The following is a 26,578-nucleotide window of genomic DNA, read 5'->3' on the forward strand; positions in this document are numbered from 1 at the left end:
TTAAAAAAGAAGGTTGATCCAGACAGGTGAAGTATGACGAGACAAATACTATAACACTAAATGAAAAGCGCACTTGTTGAAAGACTAAGAAATGCAAAAATTAAATGAAAATTTAAGTTGGCATCTTTCTAGTAATCATCTATGTTTATTAAGTAATCACGCGTGAATTAGTCCGAATTTTTATCTGACAATTATAAAACGAAATGCGCCTGCTGTATATTACACTAGTGATAGGAATACATACTGTTATTTTTTATATTGATGTAATGAACAATTTAAAATAAAAGCAGTTGTCCTAAAGGTAACTAATCATAGTTAGACCTTATTAATAGACCTCTGCATTAGTTTAAAGTTAATGCCTTCATACAGTTACACAGGATAAACATTAAATTTTCCCAATTAAACCTGGATTTTGTTTCCTGGAACAATTTTATAAACGTCTAATACTCTGTGCTGTACCGAAGTTTGTTTGAATTTTAAAGGCTGCTTCCTAGTAAAGTGTGCCACACAGAAAAACAAAACCCTTTTCGGTTTATTTTGATCATACTTTAAGACTTGAGGCCTCTACGTATGATAGTACATACAGTGTATGGTTTCTGACTTACACAGAGTTGACCTTTTTTTAGAAAAAAACTAAGAGAAATAATCTATATATAGTCCTGGTTAACTCATGCATCTGTAAGTCAAGACATGCAGAGATAAAGTGAACTTCTCCTTTTCCGCGTTTTGTGTATGGCAGTGGTTATTTCAACTTTACAGCACCACTGTCTATGCACACCTATAATTAGACCTCGTCTAGGACTGAAAAAATGTGTTACACATATCTGGTCCGCTGCCTCTGTGTCTGAGGCTGACATGCATTTCATTGTCATGTGGTCCTGTGCTGTAGGTACAATAGCTACGGTATTAAACTTTGCTGTGTGAGGCCTTCATTTCTTAACCAACCTTATTCCAAATGGATGCTATTCAGGCACTTTGACTGTGCAAGGGTCACACGAATAGCAAGACTGCAAACCGTCTTAATGAATGTAGGTCGTTTGCATGATCTGTAAACTGGCATGAAGGGATTAAACAGTCTATTTATTATAAGAAAACAAGCGTTTCACTAACAAAACCCAAGCTATCCTGAGAGAAGAGGGAAACACCAGAGAAAATATCTGTAACAGTAAAAATACCTCGCCAGTGTGTAGATATTATCACATGCTGGTACAGATGTTGGCCCACAAATCAGCCCTTTGCCCCTAATTTGTACCTAAAATTTTCTCAAGTAGTGTAGGACTGCATGATGAATTAAGCGCATCAGGTTCTGCTTCCTGTGATCTGCGATCACCCTGCTTCTCTGCTTGCCTAGTTTTTACTCTCTGAGCTCTTCCCCAAGCCTCGTACCCACACAGGTCCAGGAAGACCGGCTGCTTCCCTCCCCTCTCTATATGCCTTTCTTGCTGCCATCAAAAAACGTTTCCATCTGACTTACCCTATGCTTTGCTTTGCTTTGCTCTGCATGTTTTTAAAACCTTTTCCAGGCCACGGCGCTCCAAAGTAGATTTACCTTCAATCACCATTTATTAAATCTCCATCCATTAGAAAAGCATAGCTTCCAGGAGCTGGGTGCATTAAGCCTGATTATAGAGGCTAGGGAGAGGAAAGGGGTCTCTGTGTCAGCACATCGTTGAGTTATTTTCCCTTGCTCTTGTCTCTGTCCCACTGAATGAGAACTCTTCGAAGTGAGAGGGAGGGGGGGGGGGTAGATCTCTCACTCTTTCCTGCCAAAGCATAACTTCTTGTCCTGTTTTTTTTTTCCTCTTCTTTTTGTCCTCACCTGCCAAACCTGGCTAGAGCCAAGCTCAGCTTATTGCGATGCAGGCTCGGAGTGTCCCTTTGTGACACGCCGGTGGGTCACACATGGAGAGCCGGAGCATCAGAGGGAGGAAGGATGCTGGAAGTCGAGGTGGGAAGTTCCCAGGATCCCTCCGGAGGAGCGGCTCCTTTAAGCGCACCTCCATCAAGCGGACCGCATCGGGGTCACAGAAGGTAGGAGAGTTTTTTTTCCCCACTCATTATGCTGTTAGCAGAATTGCACCATCTTACAGCAAATGTATACAGTGTGTGTCAATGACCAGCAGGAGGCTTTATTATTCATCTACATTTTGATACCTCATTCTTGCTTTCTGCCTTTGTTGGGGGGGGTGGGGGGGTGGAGTTGCAACTGTTGCTCTAGTAGAGTGGCTTCAGGTGGGACTACACATCTGTAGCAAGGTTTCAACGACAGACCCAATAAGCCATGCTCCAGTAATAGCAATCAATAAAAGCACTCTGGCATTAAAAATGATAAGATTGAACCTGGAATTCATTTTTTTTCCTTCAGAAAGCCAGCTTGCGCACCATCAGGACCGTGTCGGGTGGTAAACTTTAGAATCTTTTGGGGGTAACGACTGAAGGTCGTTAAAGTGTTTTTCACTTTGGAACCAAGATCCACCATAAATGTCTCTCACCCCCCCGCCCCAAATCAGGTTCACAAGATCAGACTGCAGTGAGGCCTCGGTCTTTGGCACCTCTCTACAAGTCCATCTTGTTGGAAATGTGAATTCAAATGGTGCAAAGTTGGTGCTGCTTAAGGCAGAAATAAATGGAATAAAAAAAAATACACTGACCATACCCGAGCTGCTATTGTCTTTACATCTGTACCCCCTGAGTTTATGTTCTATGTACTTGTTCATTCTACTGCTCTGGACTAACTGTGGAGCCCATGACCTAAGTAGCGTGCAAGGTGCTGGACTGCCTTTTGACATCTATGGATAGTTGGTTACAGAGGTCACTGGCAGACTATGTACTGTATGTTGAGAACAGCAACTCAATCTGTCATGCGTAACCTGTAAACAAGGACATCTGTGGAGGTAACAGAGTTAATCTGTAATAAAACATTGCTCTACCCTGCTACTTATTTGGAGCAATTTAGCACAGAGGATCAGAAATGACAAAACGTTTTGCCATCTTAATTTTTATTGTGTTTTTACCATCTATCCACGCACAAGCTCACCCAAAAAACGACAAAGGTATTTTTAAAACTACAGGGCAATGTTAAAAATCAGACATAATGCATCTATTATTCGGAGACTAAGTTGTTTAAAATTATTGGATTCAATTTAGAAAATCTACCTTAATAATACCATTGTATGATTTCATAAATCATTTGGAATATTGAAGAACTGTTTGCATAATCCTTCATAATCACATACTGTAGCAAACCAGCATAGAATAATTATTCATAACACACAGTTAACTCCGTCTGCCAGACAGATTTCTGCAGATGCTCCTAATTGTGCAGCTGGAATAGGAATATTTAAAAAAGATTCTCTGACAGATCAATGCAATTGTAAAAACACAGAAATAAATGGTTTCATTTCAGACATTTATAGCACAGTTCTTTAAACAGATCCTATAATCACTAAACCTAATACTTTAAACCTTCGTTGTAGATCATTTAGAAAAAAAAGTTTTGTTAAAAAAATCCATTACTACTTATATCTTTCATGCTTCCAGTCCAGAGACCACTGTGACAAACTGATATTAACCTCAATAAGGGAATCCTGAAATTTCTCTACTACTCCTCATTGATATTTTATAACATAAAGGTCATAAATATGAAATCTTTTCGCCACACACTGCTTTCAGATCTAATGTAATAGAAAAATAGAAGTGCACAAAATAACTTGTTGTTCAAATGTGAAAGGAAAATACTGCTAGATATCTAACATGTTCATTTTCTTTGGAAACTACAGGGGACAACAGTAGTTTTTATTCCTAATGAATCAGCAATACAAACTTTAAATCAGAAGAATAGCAAAATTGCAGGAAATCATTTTAAAGTGACGCCATGTATTGTGGAGAATTCAGACATAGAGTCTTGCAATATTTAATGTGTTTTATGAGTAGCAGAATTGTATGGATTTATTATGCAAATAACAACATGCTAATGTGATATTCTGATTCGGTTTAAACTACCTAAGGTGGCCTTTCAAATTATTTCCTATGACGTTTCTTTTTGAATGCTCAAGGTGTAAAACCAGGAAGTGGAAAGGGGGGGCAGTGTATTGTGACAGCAGGTCACTAAGTGTGCTTTCCCTTTGTATGCAGTAGAGTGGTAGGGCACGCTTTGGAGAGGTGCAGTACCCCAGTGCTGCTTAGTCACTCCCTCACATGCCATTGAGCTTTTCAGAGCACGTTTAGTAGTTGGGTGGCATAGTGCTGCAGTAATCAGCACGGCTGGCTTTCAGACCTGGGGTGCTGTCTGTGTGGGGTTTGTATGTTCCCCCAGTGTTCGTGTAGGTTTCTTCTGACAGTCCAAAGACGGAGTGTACTCGTAGTTAAATGGGTTCCTGGGAAAAGTGGCCCAGGTGAGAGCGTATACATGTCTGTGTCTGTGTCTTCCCCGCAATGGACTGGGGTCCGGTCCAGTATCCACCCTGCTTTGTGCTCATTGCTTGCCGGCTCCCAGCTGTGACCCTGACTTGGAAAAAGCAGTCAGAAAATGGATAGATGGTTGTTCTGAAGTTACAGATGATTAAGTAGTTAGCAGATTATATCTTTTGGAAATTGTGGTAGGGAATTCCTCACAATATGGAGTGTGAGGAGTCCCAGAAAATGGGAATTATATATATTTTTAAAACTTTTAAAAATGTTTGCCCCAGGGACTTCTACAGCCAGTTTTGTTCTAGATTGCAAAAGAAAAGTGTTTGTGTCTTCATATTGTCCTGGAAAAGAAATGGACTGTCTATTTTCTTTTGCACTAGGTCTAAGATGTCTGCCTGAAAGTTTGTTCTGCCTGAAAATTGTTTTTTAGTAAACCATGAACTCACTGGCAGCATTCATTCCTAAAGGGAAGTGAAACGAGTCAATGAGATGCTTTCCTATTGAGTATAATACAATTTAACCATCCAGAACATAATTAAGGAGTTCTTTAAAAAGCTCTCATTTTTACCTGCCAGCACAGTCACAATGACCTTAGTGTTTCAAAAGACATCTTTATAAACTGAAACCAATATTAATAAACTGTAGACAGATATTAAGATAAAAGATAAATAGATAAAATACAGAGCTCAAAGTTAAGCTTTTAGCGTACCAGCCAAAACATTACAAATAGCCAGAGCGTAATCCTGGCCTTGCACCCTTGTCTGGTCTCTAGGATGGTTATACAGTCACAAGCTTTGTAAAGAAAGTAGTTCAAGGGACAAATGCAGGTCATGTGAAAAGTAGAAGACACTAATTTAGACTGTAGTTGGGCCCCTTTGGTGAGCATGTGAATAACCTTTGAGATCAAATGTGTCCATACAATTGACAAATAATGTAATATTTTTGTTTTTAGTTGAAGACGGCAGGCAAGAAAACATACCCAAAATAAAAATGTTTTGTGTTAGATTGATGTAAGTTCATACAGATTTAGCGAAGGCTTCTTTTCTAGCAGAATTGACTAAATAACGTAACCCCAATTTGAATTTTCCCTAATGACAGGCACCTCTGAAAGTATAAAAACTGACCTATTTTTTTTTCAGCACTGAGCTATTACATTTACTAGCTGAGGAAATGTATTGATATTGTCCTAAGCATGGCAGTTTGGAATAATCTATACTCTTATTTTGAGATCCTGGCAGAGAAAAAAATGACTATCAGAAAACTTATAGAATGCCAAGATCTCTATGGTACTATCAAATTAGGAAAAATTAAAAGTAAAGTAAAGTAACTGATTTTCATATACAATGCATACTTATGTGGTACAGTAGGTAGAAAGTTTTCCATATTTTGTGAAAAGATAAATATGCTGCATTCACTAAAAACGACTTTAAATGTAAGATTTGGTAAAAAGGTGATTTTTACAATTTCATTATAAACAAACCAGTCCTGTTCAATCTATTCTGAAGATTCTAGACTTAACTTTTATACACAAAGTTAAGTGGACCTAGAATATCTGATTTGGTTCCAGCCAATGATATCCCTGCTAATGGGAAAAAATATTGGTATACGGTATCTCTGGCACTTCTTAAAATATAGCATCACTTTAAAATGATGGCATGGTCAATTTATCACACATTTTCAAAGGCAACACACCCACAATCAGTTTGGATCCTCAAATGTAAAAGGCTTAACAGATGACCTACTCTACAAAATATCTCTGAAGCTCGCTTTTAAGGACTACAATGCAACATGTGTTCTTTAAAAAATAAGCCTTTTCTCTTCCAGTAATTAGAACAAAGGGATTTCATTTTAAACTCTAGTACAGTATGCAGGAAATCTACAAAAAAAAACAAACTCTCCTGCAATATTTGTAAGAGCGTTTTTTGCAGAAAATTAAACATTGCCACTTAAGACCTTCCGTACCTCCCTATGTGCCCAGGACACACGGGGCACAAGTGATATCAAGGCCCACACAGCTTTGGCAGGAAGTTATGCTACAGCATGTGAGGACATCATGGCAGTGCTGGGTTTAATCTCTAGTAATGGAGGCTCCAGCAGCTGGAAAGGATTAAATCTTTTTTATTTTGTTTTTTCTAAAGTCTGCTTTCATGTGATTAATACGCTAAAATGTATACTTAAAAAAGCAACTGATGACAGCAGAAGAGATTTGGACAGGCTGGTAAATTTAACTGTGGTATGTCTATATACAGTCTATACAATACCCTACAAGAGTACTGGGACACTCTTATTTTGGCTTTAGAGTTAAACAACTCATTTTTGTGATCAAGGAATGAATCTGAATGATAAGCGTGCAAATAAAATATATAATATAGATCTTCAACTGGGTAATTCCATGCACGTTTGATCATATTTTTTTACAAAACATACTGTGCTTTGCTGCAGCTACAGTACTGTGGGTTCTTGCCTATTCTCGGAGTGTTCTGACTTCAACTTGTTCCTCAGCATGTAGAATGGCTGATCTGTTGAATTTAAATCTGGAGATTGACCTGGCCACTCTTCACTTTTTTCTTCTTATGAAACACCTTGGTTGCACTGGCCATATGTGTCGGGGCATTTTTATGCTGCTTCGTGACGCTCTCTCCATTAAGTATAGAGGCATTGCCTTTTTTCATTAGACCAAATGTTTAAGCCAACTTCAGAACTCATTCTGCTACTACACAGATGTTTACCTTTCCATCACTTTGGTAAAGATTCATCTTGGTCTCATCTGACCTAAAACATTCAAGCCATTCTTGATTCTTACATTAGATTATGATTATTATCACCGATTGGGTTGTATTGGAATTAATGTATGCTTTGATGGGATGTACATTAGTAGCAGTGCAGCTACTGTACCAACTCCACAAGCCTCTATAAAAATCTGTATTTTCTTTAATTTAGCTATCAGCAGTGACTGCAATGAAACTCCGTATGGAAACTCTGTATGCCCGTATGGTCGCAGGAATTCCCAGTACAGTTTGCTGAAGATCCTAAATGAGTTTTAATTTGTTACGGAAAATGGCATTTCCAGAGAACAGAAACACACTGAAGTGCATTTTCTTAGTTACCATAAATGTCATATTTAGAGAAGCATATATTTTATTTGATGAGTACATTTTTAGGATTAATCTTTACATTCTACATCCAAATGTCCAGATATGAGACAATGCTTTTTACACACCTTTAAATGTCCCATACTGTACTTTTTAAACAGGTTTCTGTCTCCCTGTTGCAGCATGCAAAGAGCAGACTTAGAAAGAACCCTTCCACATACACTGATGAAACCCTACATACGTTATGAACACACTCATGTGAGGCAGTAATAGACTCATTGTTTCCAACCATAGAACAAAGACAACAGTCACTGTGATGAAGTGCATGATAATCAGAGTGATACACTGATTTGGTTTTGTTAATGTGAAAGCAGTGCTTACTCTGAGAGATGCAGCTACATAAAGCATTTGTAAATGTTTTGCCCTTCAGCTTCACAACTGCATGAACGTGTGATTCTGCCATACAGTACTCGTGCTATAAATGGAACTATTCATTAAGGAAATAGAAGCATTACACAACAACATAAGTCATAAGAGATCCATGGCTACATTGTTTTTCAGAATTTTGAACAATATTATTCCAATTTTAAATTGATATACAATAAGTAGGCTTAAACCAAGACTCCCAGAAAAACCTCTGTCATATGGTCATTGAAGGACTCTTATTAAAGGAGAAAGGATTCATTTGTTGGTTTGGGTCAAAAATGATCTTAGGTCTTAAAATAATCTCATGCCATTTGGCCACCACACACATCAGGCCAAAGTATTATATTAAATGTTTAATATAGTAAAACACTATAGAGTATTATTACAAACCTTTAGTACTTCACACATGTGTCAGCATGGTTGCCAACACACAGTTACTCTTAACAGTCAACATTTCTGGGGAAAGATGTTTGAAACATGTTCATTTTTCAAATAGGTTTTTGGTCAGATAGGTTATTGCTCAGACCACTTGACGGGGGAGTGCTGTACTCACAGGATCAATCTGTGTTACAGTTTAAATGTTATCCTTCAGAAATTACAAATGGTGGTGACTACTGCTCCTTATTTAAAATAAATAGTCTGAAGGCATGTTAGTTTTGTTATGGTAACACTGGTATACATGGAAGAATCAAACCATTCCCTTAAAGAACCTTACAGAGGTGGGTACATATTAATACACACCAATGACTAAGGCCAACAACCATCCTGGTTTTATTGTAGCTGCCCCATTTTACAAGGATATTTCCTTGATTTATGTCTCCAAAATTGTTATAAAACCTTTTTTTTTTGTTCAAATTTTAAGTTGCTGTCTAGTTTGTGCACTGGGCTTCACAAATATTTGTGCTGAACCATAATGAGGCATAGCCACACTGAAGCTTACATGCTGCATGGGGGCTCCGTGCTTTATCAATCCTTTATTGATCCAGGAAACGCAATTGAGAACAAATTTCTCATTTCACATGACAACCCGGGGACCCATTTTTAGAGCAGCATGTTCTAATGGAGGGATCTGAGTGAAATTACCTGCTCAGGGGTCCCAGGGCAGCATCCTAATCGAGATTCAGCCCAGACTCAAGAGCTGTGGTCATTCATATCTGCAAAGTGTTCATGCTTACTTTAAGCGTCTTGAAATGGGTTCTGGGTTGTCAACAGAGAGAAGTGAGTCTGCACTCACTACAAAGGCCACCTCCTTCTGATGAAACAGTGAGAAATAAAACAAATAGTCCAGAGCCCGCAAAAACCTGCAGTAAGACAGACCTGCAGCCCTTGGGGTCTCCCCTACCTCTCCTTTATTACTGGGACATGACACAGGCTTAGACCTTGCAAAGATGGCAGCCTTGTCGCTGCTTGTGTCAGGGATCGTGACAAACACTGCTTCAATTTGGGATATGAAATTAGTCGTCCTCAGGAGAATGTGGGGTGGTGGTGCTACGCTTGTCCTGCTTCTCATGCTGACAGAGGGGGCCGGTAACATGTGCACAGTGAAGGACAACAAGCGCATAACATCGGCAATGGGTTCCAGAAAGTCAGTTGAGTAGGGTGGTCAATGGAGAGTGACACTTCACCATCCTCACATTGGGTAGTCCACCCACAGTTGTTCATGACCAGGCACCTTCAGGGATGGGAACAGAAGCTGTGTCAGTTTTCTGTTAAGAGAAGAAACCCCACTGTATCCATTTCGGACCGGTCTAGGAGGTGCCGTCAGACATTCATTACATAGTAAATCCACTGTCTGACCTCTTTCAAAACGCACATTACAGAAAATTATGATACATTAAAGTAAGTGCAAGTAGCAGCACAGACTAATGTATACAACCTTAAGAATAGATACCTTACCTTTGTATTATGTATACATTGAAGAGCATTCTGTATGACATCATAATAATACTGTCTGGAATGCCAATGATACCACACGAATAAAAAAAGCAACTAATTCTGGACATCTTCTCTGGAAGTAACATTAGTGTAGTACTGTAATTCAGTAAAAAAAAGTACACGTCTAGCAAATGTTTTATGCTAAAAAATGCAGTGTTAATGCTGTAGCAACATTTTTTTTTGTGAGAGGATATAATCCAGAACTAATCCTAGCTTTTGCTTAAATGAGCCTGTTGTATTTGAATTTCAATTTTAAAAAATAACCTTAAAATAAAAGCATATATTGTTGTTAGAAGCAGACTGGAATAATTCTAAAAATGGTGTTTGGACTGACATTGCAACTCATCTGGATTAAATAAAATTATTTGGTGGATATTTACCTCATTGTACAATTGATGGGTCTTCTTCCATGTAAGTTAAGGACAGAAGTTAAGTGCTCATATTTTTGTTCATATGTCTATATACTTTAAAGGCTTGACAGAAAATTAAAATATTAATTAATCAGGTCATACTGCACTTGTATGTATTAAACCACAGTATCTGATTATATGAAACAAGTTTCAAGTGGAACTGTAAATATATATGTTACGTGCCCATTTGTTATAGAAACTATAACATATAATTCATAGTGAAGTGTAGAAAAACTATAAAGTACAGTAATAAATACATGGTAGGATATATGGTTTTCAATATATAGTTTCAATTTATCATACTTTATGTCATATGATATGTCAACACCATAAGGAGTGACCTGAAATGTACATTTAATCTCTTCTTTGGGGAAATTGTTGTTCAAAGAAGAAATCTTGAAATAAACCTGTCTGGCTACTCAGCGTTTATGTGAGAATGTCTTGGTTCCATCAGTAATAGTAAGATTGGTCCTATCGTAGCAAAGCAGACCAAACCCTAATGCTCCACCACCCTGCTTGACAGCTGGAATGAGGTTGTTTTGTTGGAAAGCAGTGTTTGGTTTTCTTCCTCCAACACATTTCTCCTTGTGGTTCAAGTTCTTCCAATAGTCTTGTGGATTGTCCGGGTGCTCTTTGGTAAACCTGAAAACAGTTGTTTTAAAATAGGAATAGCTGGGTTCTGGCTATCCTCCAATGAACCCCCATTCTTGTTCAGGCTTTCTCTAATGGTTGAAGCATGAACACTGACATTAGCTACAGCAAGAGATGACTGCAGGTCCTTATATCTGAGGATCCTGGATAATTTCTCAGATTTCTCTTAAGCAGATCTTGGCTGGATGACAGGTTCTAGGGAGAATCACTGTGATTCTGTAGGCTACCTGTCTGCCAGTGGATGGAAATCTGTTTTGATCATGGCCTGGAAGTGTTTCCACTAACCTGTATGGTGAAGACAAGACTCACACATATTCTGCCCATATTTACGACAGAGCTGCCAAAACTCTAACAAATATTTAACCACTCAATTCTAATTGCCTCTTTAATTGTGCTCAGTAAACTGGGGATTCACTTACTATTTCACCATTATATCATACATAATATTGGATTGGTAAATGTACTGTTAACAGGTTTATACGGGATATGTATAACCCTTTTGGTTATTTAAGAAAATACTTGTTTTGATTAAACAAAGGTTTACAAACTTTTTCTCTGGCTGTGTAGGCCTGAGAAACCTGGTAACAAAACAATACTTTCTTTATTAATCTCCCCTTTCCAGATTCTACCACCTCCCCCATGCTTTAAAAACACATCTCATGACTGCTTCTGGTCTCCCAGTTAATTCATGACATGTTGTAGGCTACTCATGTGAGGGCTAACAGGATTTTCAAAACCATGAGGACAATTGGCCTTTTAGAAACAAGCTAAAAACAGGAAACTAGGCAATTCTTCTGAATGATGAGCTCCTCTCAATGCTTTTTTGGATAAAATTCAAGGTTAAGAAAGAAGAGACTGAAACTTAAATTTAGTCATGTATACGTTGTTACGTACACCTATATTTATTGCTCTTACCTTTCTTGAGTAATTTTTAGCTAATGAACTTCAGCAAATTCCAGTTTTATACATACAAACACAAAAAACGCTCAGTTTTCCCTTGTCACAGTTCATTAGGGCCTGATGTCACTCATTCAATTGAACCGCTCAGTGGAGCAGATTCAATTAGGAATACCTTTTATCTTCTCTCCCAGTGACATAAAATTCCACATAACTTTGCCAGCGTCTGTTTTATCAAATTTAGTTAAAATGAACTTTGATCAGGTCCTGGTGAACAAGGTAGTAGTGTCATTCTCTCCTTATGCAGCACGTAGAGCTCAGACTTCTTGGCAAATCAAAGTTTATGCTTTTTAAGATCACAAAGAGAAACAACCATATCTGTTTATGGTCACCACACATGTTCTATAAATGTATAGTTATTGTATAAATTCTTTCAGCTTGTAGTTTTGCAACTTTGCAGCTGATCTGCATTCAAAAACTAAATAAAAAATTATATCAGTGGTCATTCACATTAAAGGTAAATGACTGCATTTTGACTAAGCATAAGCAATACTCTCTGATAATCCCCTGACCATATCAGCACACATCAGCCCACTGAATAATGAGATACCTAGAGTATTATAACTCAATACACGTCAAAGGCAAAAGTTGATGGTTTATTTTCATTAGGGTTCTGGATGGATCCAGATGTTACTCCTTTTATAAAGGGAGGGTTAGGTTAGTCTTAGTGAGTTCCAAGTGTCCTACTTCATCTCAGGTTAGGGTGAGACACTAACTGGACAGTTTTTCCACAGGATGTATCAGACCACTAAAAAAAGTAGTAACTTTGACTTTAGTATTTACACAGAAGATGGAACTGAAACAGAATACACCAGGAATGTTTCCTGACATTGCAAAAACAGCCCTTCAACATTATACATGTTATACATGACACATAAAGAACAAGTAAAGGTTTATTCCATGCTGACATTCCATGTTTATTCCATGTTCCTTTGTATCCTATGAATGCTGACGCAGCTACCTGCTGTACATGAACTACATGACGCATTGCCTGTGATCTCAGATACTGTCTTCAATTTATAGTTAAGACATAGAGATAGTTCAGTTGTAGGGATATTTCAAAGTGGTTTACAAAAGTATTCAACCCCTTTCTAAGGTGTTCCATTTCGTTTAATTAAAATGATTTATACACATCCTGCTTAATATCCCATCAAGTGAATATTTTTAATCAAAACTTTAGTGCTCCAACCAAACACTTTTATGGGTGAAAGAAGTTAAATGTCAGTAAAAACAGCAAAGAAACATCAAAATCTTAAATATGTTGAGTTCATACTGTACATATTCACCCCTGAGTGAATTCTTTGTGTAAAAAATATCTTATTTTTAATTAAAATATCTAATTATTTTTAGTTGTAGCTGTTTTGTTCTTTTATTGTTTCTATTAATATGTACTGTATGAAAAAGTACTTGTTTCACAGTACTTGTAGTTCAAAACATAGATGTTTTTCCACAAGCTTTTATTATAGGTTAAAATAATTCTTATCTACACATAACAAAATTAAATACATAAAAAAACACTATTAGGGTCCCACTGAATTGTTGTTTTAAAAGCCTTTATAAGAAACTGACTCAAAGTACAGAGTCACTTGGGCAAAAATTAATTGTGATGTCTATGTCAAAGGGCACTGGAGAGTTCCCATTAAAATACATTTATTAGGCAGACAAGTATTTGTAACTATTATTTAACCCAGAAAAGTATCATTCTGAATTTGAAACGTTACTTGTGATAGTATGAACGAGATTAAACAGTGTCGTGACTGATCCTTGATGGGCCTGTGAACTAGTCTATGTGAACTGCTTTACACTCCATTAGTAAGTTTACGACATACTGTATCTGGGTAAGATGAAACAGTGGTGTCTCTTAGTGGAAAAAAAAAAATCTGCTTAGGACAGGAAATCTGGTTATTGAGGTAGTTTGAAAAGCCGGAAGAAAAATCCTATTTTGTTCTTATGGTACACAATCATCCTTTGTGTTCAACAGTTTTCTCACTCATTTGATACAAAAATATAAAACAGCATTCATTGTTAACGTGCAGCGGTAAGTCCTGTTAATTTGCTTTATGGATACTAAATCTGATTCCAGGGTATTTCATTTTAGTTCTTGGACATTTTTACAGCTCAAATGAGCCTCTAACAAGGTTACTTGATGCTTGCTGGATTTCAGTTTTAATTGCTGTGGATAATGAGTTTAAGTAAGCTGAAATAAGTGCGTCATACTGTTCAGCCCTCTCTGGAAGTGCTCTTTGTTTTCTGCTGCTGTAATTAACAGCAGTCCACGTGTGTTCCATCGGAGCAGTCACAGGCCCACGCAGCAGGAATATTATAGCTCATTTTTCCAGGATTTGGCATTCTGACACCATCATATTTAGAAAGCAGTCAACTCAGCTGTTCTCCCTCTTTGGAAAAGTGATGAAAACTACATTGAATTGCTTTTAAAACTGAATAAAAGACGAAATGCTTACCAGCCATGTTGTTGGAAGGGATAGATGAACTGAAGGGCCTCCTCTCATTTGTAACATTTATGATCTGTTAAGGTTTAAGCCGTCCCAGTTCAAGTTTTCCCTTACCTGACTTGCATTTTGCCTTTTTCTCTGTTAGGTAGTTCCATTTTTACATTATTTTAACCTGTTAAAATAAGAGCCCTGTTAGAGGAAATAATATCTATTTCATCTTCAGGGTTATCTGAGGAACTGTAAAGAAAATTAAAGCTACTTATTTAAATCTAAAGACAAGAAAAATAAAAGTCTGAAACAATATCTCGCACAACTAAACATTTCCTGTGAGATCTGGAAGTCCGGCAAGCCATTGAATTCACAGTCATCTTTGTGGGGAACTAAGAATTCAAGAATTTAAGAATATTTTGTTTTGTTTTGTCTTCAAAAGGAAACCTTTCTATTTGCATTTTGACATTATCAGCCAGGTATAAAAGTCACTCTTTCCCAGACCAGTGCCTTTCCCAGCTGCTGTATGGAAGACTGCACTCAGAACTCAAGGGACCTTTATAATGTTGTGAGCAGAGAGGGAAATGAACTGGGCTTCAAATCTGCCAACAACACCCTGTAAAGGAGAACCCTGTTTAGTTCTCCTTTACAGTGCATTGCATTTGTGAAGGGATGCCTGTCTGAACCATAAAAGGAATACTTCTAGGGGCAGGATATTGTTATAACTCTTTCCATTACATTGGCATTGACCAAGAGAGTAGAAGGAAAACATAAGGAGAAGAAATCCAGAAGCCAGACCCCTTATATAGGCACAGGTGAAACAGACACCTCCCTTTAAATATTATCCCAGACTGCTGTAATAAGCTATTTTACTTATCATTTACTTGTCATAGTCCAGCCTGTCTTTGCAGTCAGTCTACTTTCCAGTTAACAAAATTCCCCCCTTCTCCCTTTTCCCTTCCCCCAACACACCTTGTTAATGCTGCTGGAGCTCTCATACACTGGGAAGGTAATCAGTTCATTCTACCATTTTCTCAGTAACCTTCCTGACATGTGCAGTCCCTACCTTTTGATGCCCATGAGCTGTGGCTATTGGCAGTGGGGCTGAAACTGTCTCGGACAGCTGTCAAGTCACATAGCGATTGTGCCTGTGAAACAACACCAACTTCCTTCAATTGATTTACCATGTGAGTGCCGTTACATGTTTGATCCTAATACGTACATTGGGCTACTGGTTTTCTGTGTTTATTTTCTGAATACACACTGCCCTTTAGAAAATAATTGATACTTTTTAAGAAATCAATATGTTCCAATTTCAAAAAGGTACAGTGGGTTTTGGAACTTGTCTACAAATCATTAGCATTGTTTTATATTTCTAGACTTTATGCAGTTATTTGGGTATATTGTATTGAAATAAGATTTATCAGAAGATGTCTTGCAAATGATAGAATGATAGACAAATGATAGACAAATGATAGAATGATATGATAGACAAATGATAGAAAGCAAGCTCAGGTATGAGGAATCAATATCGCCTATTAGTTGCAGTGTGATCCTATAACAAATATGGCAAACACATGAACTTAAGAGTAACCAATCTTGTTTTATAATGAGCAGATTTGAATTCCAAGACACATTTGACTGCAACCATGTTTTTCTGCTGTTCAACACCGGTACAAAGAGAACACTAACTTCTACTGAGTCTCCTTTGTACTGTACATCAAAGTGTATAAGCAGAATAATACAAGACAGTATCGTTAGAATTACTACAATGTAAAGATAGATTAGGTGCTTTATAATGTACCTGCATTGCTAGCAATCCTGAAAAGTTGTGCTGATGGAGTAAAAAGGTTGAGGTATTGTTCTGAGGACTAGATTTGCTAAGTGTGAATGCCCTTTAAATGATACCATGCTAGATTTTGTCACAAAATCCCAGCTTGCCCTTTCCAGAATTGCCAAGAATGTACAGTATACATTTTCTGTCCAGGTCCTCCACTAATGGAAAGTCCAACTAAAATGCAGCAATAATTTTTCTAATTATCCTGGAAAAGTTTGCTTTTATGAATAAAGTTGTTAAAGGCTTGTGGTCTGTTCCAACATGTTGCACTGATGAAACCGGCTGTCAACAGCACTTTTCTGAGTTCCTTGTGAGGACTTGCCTCAGTGTATCAAGAGTACTATTGCACTCATTTATGCCACAAATAAATAGCATTTCTCCAGCATAAGATTCTAGTATCTAGCAACTTTTAATGAAACAGCAACACATGAAGCAGAAAGAGTTGGGTTCTTTTCACTTTGTATAAGAAACGACACTCTGAAATAACACACATCTTAAACAGGCCAGCAGGAAAGGCTAACAGGTTTCTCTTGCAGTTTAGTCTGATTTTCTTGTTTACTGTTCCACATATTCAACATGTGATTTGTGTACAGAAGTTTATATATTTGTCTCCCTGTTTTTTCTTTCAGAAAATCAGGCACCTACTCATGGTAACTAAAGTGAACCTGAAAATACCCTAAAACCTGAGAATCTAACATAAATATTTAAACTGTATTTTTATACATCATCGTCAACAGAATACATACTTTTCCAACAAACCTTAGCTATTTAACATACTACAGTGTTCATGTTCTTTGTTTACTGTCTTCTTTAGTTAAGTCTTATTTGCCCCAACATAGCAAGTGGAAGAAAAAGACTAAAATTATTTTGTTTTGAGTTTTGGGGTGACCTTGCCTCTCCTGGGGCCCAGTCATTTCTCATTTTCAAAGAATGGAGAGTTGTAGTCTTAACGAGGTCTCTTTGAAAAGAATGGCCTTGTCCAATTGTTTCAATTATGCAAATCGGGTTGAAATTGAAGCAGTGTGTGTGTGTGGGTGTGTGAGTGGGTGGTGGGGAGGGGGGGGGGTCGACACTTTCAAATTAAAAGTTGGAGGCCTTATTAATTTCCTCCCCCATCTTGCCCCGGTGCAAACTGAACTTTTTTTTTCCCATCGTCTCCTTGCAAAACAACGCTGGACACTGTTGAGATGGGAAAGAAATGCAAAGTTTAACAAATTGGAGATTATGGTGGCTATCAAAGTAGACTTGTTGTGCCTTGTTCCAGCAAGGGGATAAAACGCCCTGTGGGCATGGGGATGGGTCATGGGACTCCCAAAAGGATTACCTTGAACTGGAGTCATAAGACTTGTCCGAACAAAGAGCCTGCTCACATGCTCATCATATGAACCGCTCTTCATAAAGTGATGAAGCTTGATGTCTTGTGGGATTCGAGGAGCTTCACAGACTCTGGGAACAAGGAGCTCCAGGAAGACTGGCCAAGCTACTGCAGCTGGGAGAGAACGGGGGAAAGAGCACTTAAAATCCCACTTCAGCATTCAAATTCAAATTTCAGTTTGCACCAAAGGGCCTTTCACACAGTCACAAGGTAGGCTACATCAAAACGTCACAGAATATATCGGTTCTTGGTGTTTATGATTTGAAAGATAATCCAGAGGTTGATTAATAAGTTTGCTTTATTTGATTTAGAAATGTCTAACAGTTTGGAAAAATAATTGCAATCCAAATTCAGGAACAATTAGTCCAAATGCCAAAGAATAGCTAAAAACTCCCAGTACTGTAGTTCAGAAGTCCAATCATTTACTTTCATATTTTCAGTGATCATCATGATTTTGATGACTGTCTAGGAAATTGTAATATTATATCGTTACTACTAATCAAAGTAATGTGAGGAATACTTACTCAAGTAACAGGTAAACTGAAAAAGTGTTTGTGAAAACCATACTGGAACATTTTTAGCATCTAAATCATTCTTGTACAATGTTTATAATATGTAAAATTGTCACCTTATTGTGTCTTGTGTGGTATCAAGGCCGTTTTGTAATTTTAAAAAGATTACAGCAGCTGTTAACAACAAAAAAGGATAAAAAACAGTACAGTACAGAGTCAGGATGAAAGAAAGAGGTGGTGGTGTTTTTGTGTTTTCATAAATATCTTTCTAAGAGATTAAAACTAAAAGGTATACATTAGGATAGCCTCATCACTGCCTTAGCATGGATATCAATCTTTGTTAATTTTTGCCTATTTAATTTTTGATAAAGTTGTTCTGCTTTAGCAACAACAATCTGCAACAACCCACAACAAATCTACAACATTTCTGAAATTCATGAATTTGACAAGACAGCGCAGAACTTGCTTACCAACTTAAAAATAACTCAAATGGCTGAAGGTGAGGATAGATCAAGTTAAAATAAATTTTATTTGAAGTTTGAGCTTTAAAGTTTTGGTGATAGAGTCACTAGCTTTTGGTCCACATCTCAACTTGTACTTCTTTATACCATCTGACAGGCAGTAGTCATGAATAAATGGCATCTCTCTTTATTCAGGAGCAGGTGGGAACTGTGACGTGCTCCTTCTCATGGAATTTCTCTCAGTCTCCTTTGTCAGCCATAACCAAACTTCCAGAAGAAATTTGCTTCCAGATCTTTGGGTTTAATTAGCGCCAAACAAGACACAAAAGGCCAGACAGATATTGCTTTGAAGTGTGGCTATTTTTGACTAGCACTGGAAAAAGATCAAAATACCAGCTCTTGGGGGAGCTAATAGATTGATTAAGAATGCAGCTTTTGTTGTTTTTTTCATGACTTAAAAAAGATGTGGTTCAATGCAATATAACTATAAACTTGCTTTAATAACTACAATTCTAGCAAAACATGATCTCCAAAGAATTGTTGAAGTGCTTGTGTGTATTGTACTTGTTTCTATTCCATATTATTTCATGCTTAGTTATAGCTATTACAGTAGTTAGCAATGTTGCTTAAATTTAATCCACCTCCTAGTTCTACTGCTCTCTTGAAGTAGTTATTTTAAGATGAAAGGTTTTGGTACATAATGAACTTTTTTATGTTTAAAGTTTTTCATCCAATTTGGAAATATCTCGGAAATGTCTCTTTAGAAGTACAGGCACAATGTTCCAGGGCATGGCTCTATCAAATTTAAGTGTCAGACTCCCAAAATATGAAATCAGATTTATAATAATTTTAATTTATAATTTATCAAGCACAGATAAGTACGGATATTGTTTCCAAAAGAATGTAAAATCACTTTAATTGGATATGATCACATTTATGGGACTATATTAAGGTTATATTAATATATACAGTATATATATTATTTTCATATAATATGTGTTAGTGGCATTTGGAACTTGTTATCCTAAATCATCTTGGTCACAGCATAAATTAGGGCATCTCATCGGGGCAGCTGCGAAAATTCTGTCACGATGAGAAAGCATGTAAATGATACTGGATCCTGCAACCAACCCAGAGCTGAAAGTGCTGGATGTATCAAACGCTAACACATAGCATACTGTATGCAGGTTTCCAAACTCAGTGCTGGTACTGACAAAGCTGATCCTATTTCACCTCTGCCAGTACAAGGGAGCACAATGAACCCCTTAGTAAGATTGCACAGGCATTGGCTTGACTATGAACGCTGTCAGGGTTTCACTATTTCTTTCACTTAGGTTTATTATTAAAAAACAATACATCGTCTTGGAAAGACCAAGATTTCTGTCAGCTCTAGCCTTCGCAGTCTAAAGCTGTGCTTCATTAGTTCAGCTTCACAGACTGCACACAGGCATAACACCATATGATATGGCTACTAAAACTCCAGTTTGTGTTATTATTTAAAGGATTTTCACATCTAGATTCATTCATTCATAAAACTTATCTATAACAAACATGATTTAATTGCCTGGTTACCATTGCAGAAAAAGACTTCCAAAATAATTTAGAGTACAGAAAAATATGTTACAAACTTTTTTGCAGTAGTAGCCTTAAAAGAGGAGAAAAGTTTTTTTCAGGGTTCATGTTTTTAGGAGTTGGCAATGATGTCAATGATTACATTCATTGAATGAACACATGAAACTGAAAATACACAGAACAAGTCAGTAAATAAAAGCAACGTATGAACATGCACATATATTTTTCTAACTATCTGTTGATGCTATGACCAGCACTTGTCTTTAGGAAATTAATCTGCAGTAATCCAGAGTGAATGCTTTTTACAAAACAGGCGCTGCAGGGAGCTCATTAACACAGCTTCCGGCGTGAGAGTGATGTTAATCACTATAGCTTAATAATGTAAGTCATTAAAAGTAACTGGCTTTGCACATACAGTACATTTTTTGGTAGATTTATACATATAGCTATTTGCTGGTATATATGAGAAGGTTTTCAGCTAGGCACTCCAGTGTCTGCTTAAGTATTTATGCAGGATTATAATCAAGCTTGGAGTAAGAGGATTACAAGATCAAGGACAGTGAAACTTGTGTGCACTAAAAGCAGAACTTGGAGTAATTATTACACTAAGATGTATGTGTCTGTGTATATACAGACATGGAGAACTCCTACAAATACAACCAATTGCCTGCACTCTTGAGTAATGTTGATCATAATGTTGGTCTTTCTAGAGATGGATGTTGAAAAATTATTCTGGGCCTTGTTGGCAAGCTGTAATTTATATTTCAGAAAAGGGAGGCAGTGAGATGGTAAAACTCTCTGCCATTCATAAGCAAAACTCGAGTCCATCCCTGGGCTTTTCAAGTTGTCAGCTGTAAGGCTACAGGACCTTGGGTTATAAAGAATGATTTGCTTTGCAGATGTGGTTTCAGTATTATGCTCGTTAAATGTTACTCAAAATACCAAGTTGCTTTAAGTTAATTAATTAAATATGGGTGTGTTTTGGTGTAACTTCAGTATGCATTTGTATATCAGCCTTCTTGGGAAAGTACCTCACTGCAAAAGTTTGGAAAGCTTTAGATTTCTATCTCTTTCTCTCTAAGGATGGACACTCAGAACTAAAGTTAGCTCCTGCTGGGTTTCCTTTTGTTTCATTGTTCCTACAGGGCCAGAAGGCTTGGATAGAGAAGACTTTTCAAAAAAGAGAATGTATTCAAGTTTTTCCTAACAACAAAGACCCAAATAGGTATGTAGACGAATCATGCTGTATACTCATGTAAAGCTATGGTGGAATGGCTTCCAATAAAGTATAAAATACAATTTATAACTTAGTCATTAATTTTATTTTTCTAATTTGGTCAATATTTAAATGGGTGTTTTATTACTGCGTGAATTCCCCACAACACTTCATCAGTCGTACTTTTATGTATTACAACAGTATTACTGCAGACTCCTTGCAGAGTCCTTATTCCATTTAAGGTCTCATAAAACAAACAACCACATTGGTTTATTGTTCCATGATTCAGAAAATCCCAGATATGGTAAATTATCCTAATGAGACATCTCACACAGGCTTCTGCTTAAAAGCAATTAAAATCAATAACACTTTGGAAAGTGTACAGCTGTAGTATAAGAATATCCCAGTAAATCCACAAAGATGCAAAATTAAAATGTTCTAGATTAGCATTTCTTTCTTTCTTTAAATTACCCAAAAGAGCAAAATGGTGTTTTTTTTGTGAAGGCTTTCATAAACCTTTAGGTCAGGATGAAGACGTTTGGACTCCACATAATTAAAAGGAGGAAGACGTTTGTTTTGTAGTTGTAGCAAAAGCAGCAAATTAGGTGGCATAGTGCTGACCTCAGAGGGTGAAGAAAGGCTGCCAATAGCTCAGCTCTGTGTGTGTGGCAGCACGTATCTGCTGTAAGGGCAGTGACGCACATAGATATGAAAGAGGCGGTTCTGACTGATATTACATCTCTTCCAAATCGTTCCTTTTTGTCTTCTCTTACCTGCCTTTATGCTCAATTTTCACAGCTTCTTATTAAAAACTTTGCAAAGTCTTTTAGAAAGCAAAAGTTTGTTTCATGTCACATCATCTTCCAGGAAAAAAGACACCACCCGATTTGGAACCCTAAGAAAGGAATTCACTAGAGCACACAGATCTCCTATCATTACCTTTTGATCAGTAACATACAGTACTTACCCTCAGAAACATTGAACAGGTACTTGGAATGTGCACAGTCATGGAAATTGAGTCCTGTTTTTACATAATCAGAACTTCCTTCAATATTAAAGTGCAATTTCAGGAGTTTACCAGGGTTTAACTGTATTACTGAAACAGCCATAGATCTTCATTCAATATATTCTATATTATACTTCTAAATACTTTGATCTTCACATACAGTACTTTGGGATGTTGACACTACCAGTTTCATAAGAAGTAGGACAAATATTGTGTTGTTGTTATTATTATTATGAAAATATTAGCTGACATTTTTAAACTAAGCAGCTTACAAAGATTCCAATAACCACTGCAGTTGCATTTACTGGAGAAACCTTAATCAGCGCCAGTGATGTCCCCCAGGATTTGAGACATAACCACGTCTCCAAAATGGCTTGTACAGGCATGTGCTGCTCTGTCTGTAGACACAGGAGCCTCTTCTAACTCCATTCCCAATGTGTCCCATTCAGATGCTGCTGTGGCCTTCTAATCAGTCAACACCTGGCCGTCCTCCCTGGGTCTGTATCAAGCAAGGGCGCGGAGGAGAGCAACCAGCTCGTGCCGGCTGACCCCCAGGCAGAGAAATGGTCTGTCAGCAAACACACACAAGCCACCTCCACCGACGCCTACGGTATCATCGAGTTCCAGGGAGGAGGCCATTCCAACAAGGCCATGGTAGGGGACACAGCCCTCATCACACTTGCCACACTGTGCCCAGACCCACCTCTGTCATTCGAGACACCCCTCAAGCAGGCTAGTGTTGCCGATTTGGGAGATAGCACACAAGAGCTGCTCATGCGAAGAAAGGCTTGCGGAAGATGATGGTGCGAGTCATTGAGAGGTTTGCTGATGGTTTGTAATGCCCACATATATTCTGAAGGGGTCGCGCTCAAGTAAATATTCAGTATTTGTCACGAAAATATTTTACAGAACATAACTTTGGAGTTCTTTGAAGTACTCACATGTACCTACCCGTAGTGTACTCTTGCTAAGGGGCATCTAGATGGACAATCCCTCAGGGTTTAGATAACGCTCTGTTTTTGGCGTTCCTGGTTGTGTCTCAGTATATCAGGGTATCCTATGACTCTAAGCCTGACAACCTGCTTCACCTGATGGTGAAGGACTGGCAGCTGGAGCTGCCCACCCTCCTCATTTCGGTCCATGGGGGCCTTCAGAACTTCGACCTGCAGCCCAAACTCAAGCAGGTGTTCGGGAAAGGCCTGATCAAAGCTGCCATGACAACGGGCGCCTGGATTTTCACCAGCGGAGTCAGCACGGGTGGGTACCTTCCACATCCATCTCCTTCTTATTCTCTACTGTGCAGTTAGGTAAGAGTCTTGGGTATTGAGGTTAAACTGCTCTTGCTAAGCCCACAACCACGCACTTTAATAGGCCCAAGAGTCTGCTGTAATCAATGCTGCTTTGGGTGACACAGCAGGGGGTCAATCTCAATTTGAACAGCGTTGGTAACAATCAGGGTCTCCTTCAAGATACTGTGGGAAAGACTTGTCTGATCCACATTGCCTTCAATTAGTCTCATGATTGGAGTAATCCCACACAGAAGGAAAGATTTCTCCTTACACTTGCCAATCCATGGATTATGTCTACTCCCATGTTAATGATATTAAGAGATTGTAATTAATCATTCATATGCACACATGGAAAAAGTACTCTGAAGTACTAAACATTGATAATAGTACTAAATGTACCAAAAGTGTTTTTTATGAAACTGCTTAAGTATTGTGGACGCTGTTGATTAAATGGAACTGAAAAAAGAAAAAAGGTTTGTTAATAAATGCATGTGTTAGTTACATACTGGTTGATATTGCTTGACCAACTTTAACATTTCCAAAGAAGTAGGAAAAGTATTATCTTATTCAGTATTATATAGAGTTTCACTGTCAGTTCTGTAATCTTTGTCAACTACTGAGATTCTAACATATAATAGTGGTAATCATTAACCAGTTGTGACATTTAGCAAAGCCTACTGTACATGACTACAGTTACAGTATGGTAATTAACACTGCATTCATATTAAGAAGAGCAAACAAAGATATAGCCCCCAGTTACTCTGAGGCATGAGGGGGAAATACTATTTTGATCATTTGGTCCAAAGAACAGGCGATCTTCAACCTTTTCCTACTGTACAGCTTTATAGAAGAGCAAAAGACATATGACATCGTTGTCTTTTACTTTAATTTGTTCTCCAGGGGTGATACGTCACGTTGGAGATGCCTTGAAAGACCACTGCTCGAAGTCCAGAGGGAAAATCTGTGCCATAGGAATAGCACCCTGGGGGATAGTGGAAAACAAAGAGGACCTCATTGGGAGAGATGTAAGTACAGATGAGCATGAAGGTACAGTGCTGAACAACATACTACAATCTCAGGTCCTTCTGTGTCCCATTCCTGCAGTGAGAAATCCTGAGGAGACTGATTACTCACCAGCCTCAAGAATAAAGATTATAACATGAGTGACTTTGGCAGAAAAAAAACATACCACGGATTTGAGATTCAATATTAAATGTAATAATATGTTTCAATCATTTTTCTTCTGGAGATGGATTCATATTGTCATAAATGTAGTATACAGTATATACCGTATATATATATATTTGTTTAAATGAATGTGTAACATGGGTCACATATTTGCTTTGCGTGTTTTCGCCGACCAGACAGAGATTCTGTGCCTACAGCCTTCTGCTCAGAGCCTGATTTTGTTACTGGTGTTGTCCAGTCCTGTACAAACTGACCTTTCTGAATGACATGTTTCCCTGTAGGTAACAAGACCCTATCAGACGATGTCCAATCCCCTGAGCAAGCTGTCGGTGCTCAACAGCAGCCACTCGCACTTCATCCTGGCTGACAACGGCACTTATGGGAAATACGGGGCTGAGGTCAAGCTGCGACGTCAGCTGGAGAAGCACATCTCTCTGCAGAAAATCAACACTCGTGAGTGACCGCGCATCTCCGTACAGAAACAAGTCCACTTACGAAAGTCCAGTGGACGGTTGAATAATGTTACACAGAAAAAAACAGCTCTCCTACAGTGAATTGTCTGGCCATGAGCTTCAGGCAGGTTGAGAAGCTACTTTCTCCTCTAGTGCAGAGACTCCTTACGTCATTTAATTAGATGATTTAGCAGCTTCACTTCAACACCAAGGGATCATATGTACTGTACATGGTTAAGGATTGGGTAACTACACTGTACACCATTATGAGAAGTCACAGAGAACAGTCCTATCTACAGTACTAATGAGCTACAGTACATACCAATAACAAGAGATCTCCCTCCTATAGCCCTACTACCGAGTAAGGCCTCTGTCATGATAAATCATTTTAAATATGAGTTGTTTTTAAGGCTTTGTGGAAAGGAAAAGAATATAATGGGCTCATCGAGGAGAATTCCGAATGCCACACAGTGTCCGTACTAGATACACGAGACATCCGTAAGAACAGTTTTATCTTCAATCTACCAATGTTGAGAGAAGGAAGAAGCGTGAAGAAAAGAGGCAGAGAGATGTGGCTTCCTCAACACCCTGCACCTGACCATAAAACATCTTGAATAACTGAAATTTCTGAGGAATGCACTTGTGAATCAAATACGTCTTGAGCTGTGGTGAATTGTGTGGAGCACTCTTATTCCTGTGAAGGAAGTCCGGACATCGTCTTTTTTCCTTTTACGGGATAATAACTTTTTTTTAGTGATTGTAAGGCTGGACTCACAGTCAAAAAATGCTCACATCATGTGACCTGTGGGTTTCCCTTTGTCATCCTATGCCTGGTGGTAGTGATAAGGCAGGGACAGCAAAGGGGTGCTCAGCTGTCACCACTAACTTCATTAGCCTCTGCACTTCAAAAAGACCTGTGGTCATACTGCAGCAAGGGTGCCATTCAGATTTCAGATCAATTCAGATCATAAACATGTCACAGCTACAAGACGTTCCACTCACAAATTTCACAACCACGGTTGTTTATTTGATTTTCCCCGACGAAACCCCTTCTGATGGTTATTTTGCTTTACAATGGAGGAGGTTACCTGAACTGGGACAGGTATCGTAGCCCCAGGGACCCTGGTGTCTCTTGTGTGAGGCTATGTGTCTGCTTGCTCCAGGTCTGGGCCAGGGGGTCCCAGTGGTGTGTCTGATCGTGGAAGGGGGTCCTAACGTCATCTCCATTGTGCTGGAGAGCTTGCGCGAGGAACCCCCTGTGCCGGTGGTGGTCTGTGATGGGAGTGGACGGGCTTCCGATATCATCTCATTCGCACATAAGTACTCAGAGGAAGGAGGGTAAGGACCA

The 26,578-nt window shown here is 38.2% G+C and overlaps 1 protein-coding gene across 1 annotated transcript in view; it reads left to right on the top strand.

The window, feature by feature from the left end:
- trpm1a (transient receptor potential cation channel, subfamily M, member 1a) overlaps positions 1-26,578 on the top strand; it is a 51,172-nt gene that overhangs the window by 2,230 nt on the left and 22,364 nt on the right. Inside the window, exons 2-8 of the mRNA XM_069190722.1 lie at positions 1,837-2,031; positions 21,225-21,304; positions 22,751-22,955; positions 23,345-23,558; positions 24,491-24,615; positions 25,060-25,231; positions 26,394-26,568. Of these exons, the coding sequence (XP_069046823.1) occupies positions 1,903-2,031; positions 21,225-21,304; positions 22,751-22,955; positions 23,345-23,558; positions 24,491-24,615; positions 25,060-25,231; positions 26,394-26,568 (1,100 nt within the window). The 5' untranslated portion in view covers positions 1,837-1,902. The remainder of the gene's footprint in view (positions 1-1,836; positions 2,032-21,224; positions 21,305-22,750; positions 22,956-23,344; positions 23,559-24,490; positions 24,616-25,059; positions 25,232-26,393; positions 26,569-26,578) is intronic.

This window comes from Lepisosteus oculatus, chromosome 5 (assembly GCF_040954835.1).
Source record: "Lepisosteus oculatus isolate fLepOcu1 chromosome 5, fLepOcu1.hap2, whole genome shotgun sequence".
Classification (NCBI taxonomy): Eukaryota; Metazoa; Chordata; class Actinopteri; order Semionotiformes; family Lepisosteidae; genus Lepisosteus; species Lepisosteus oculatus.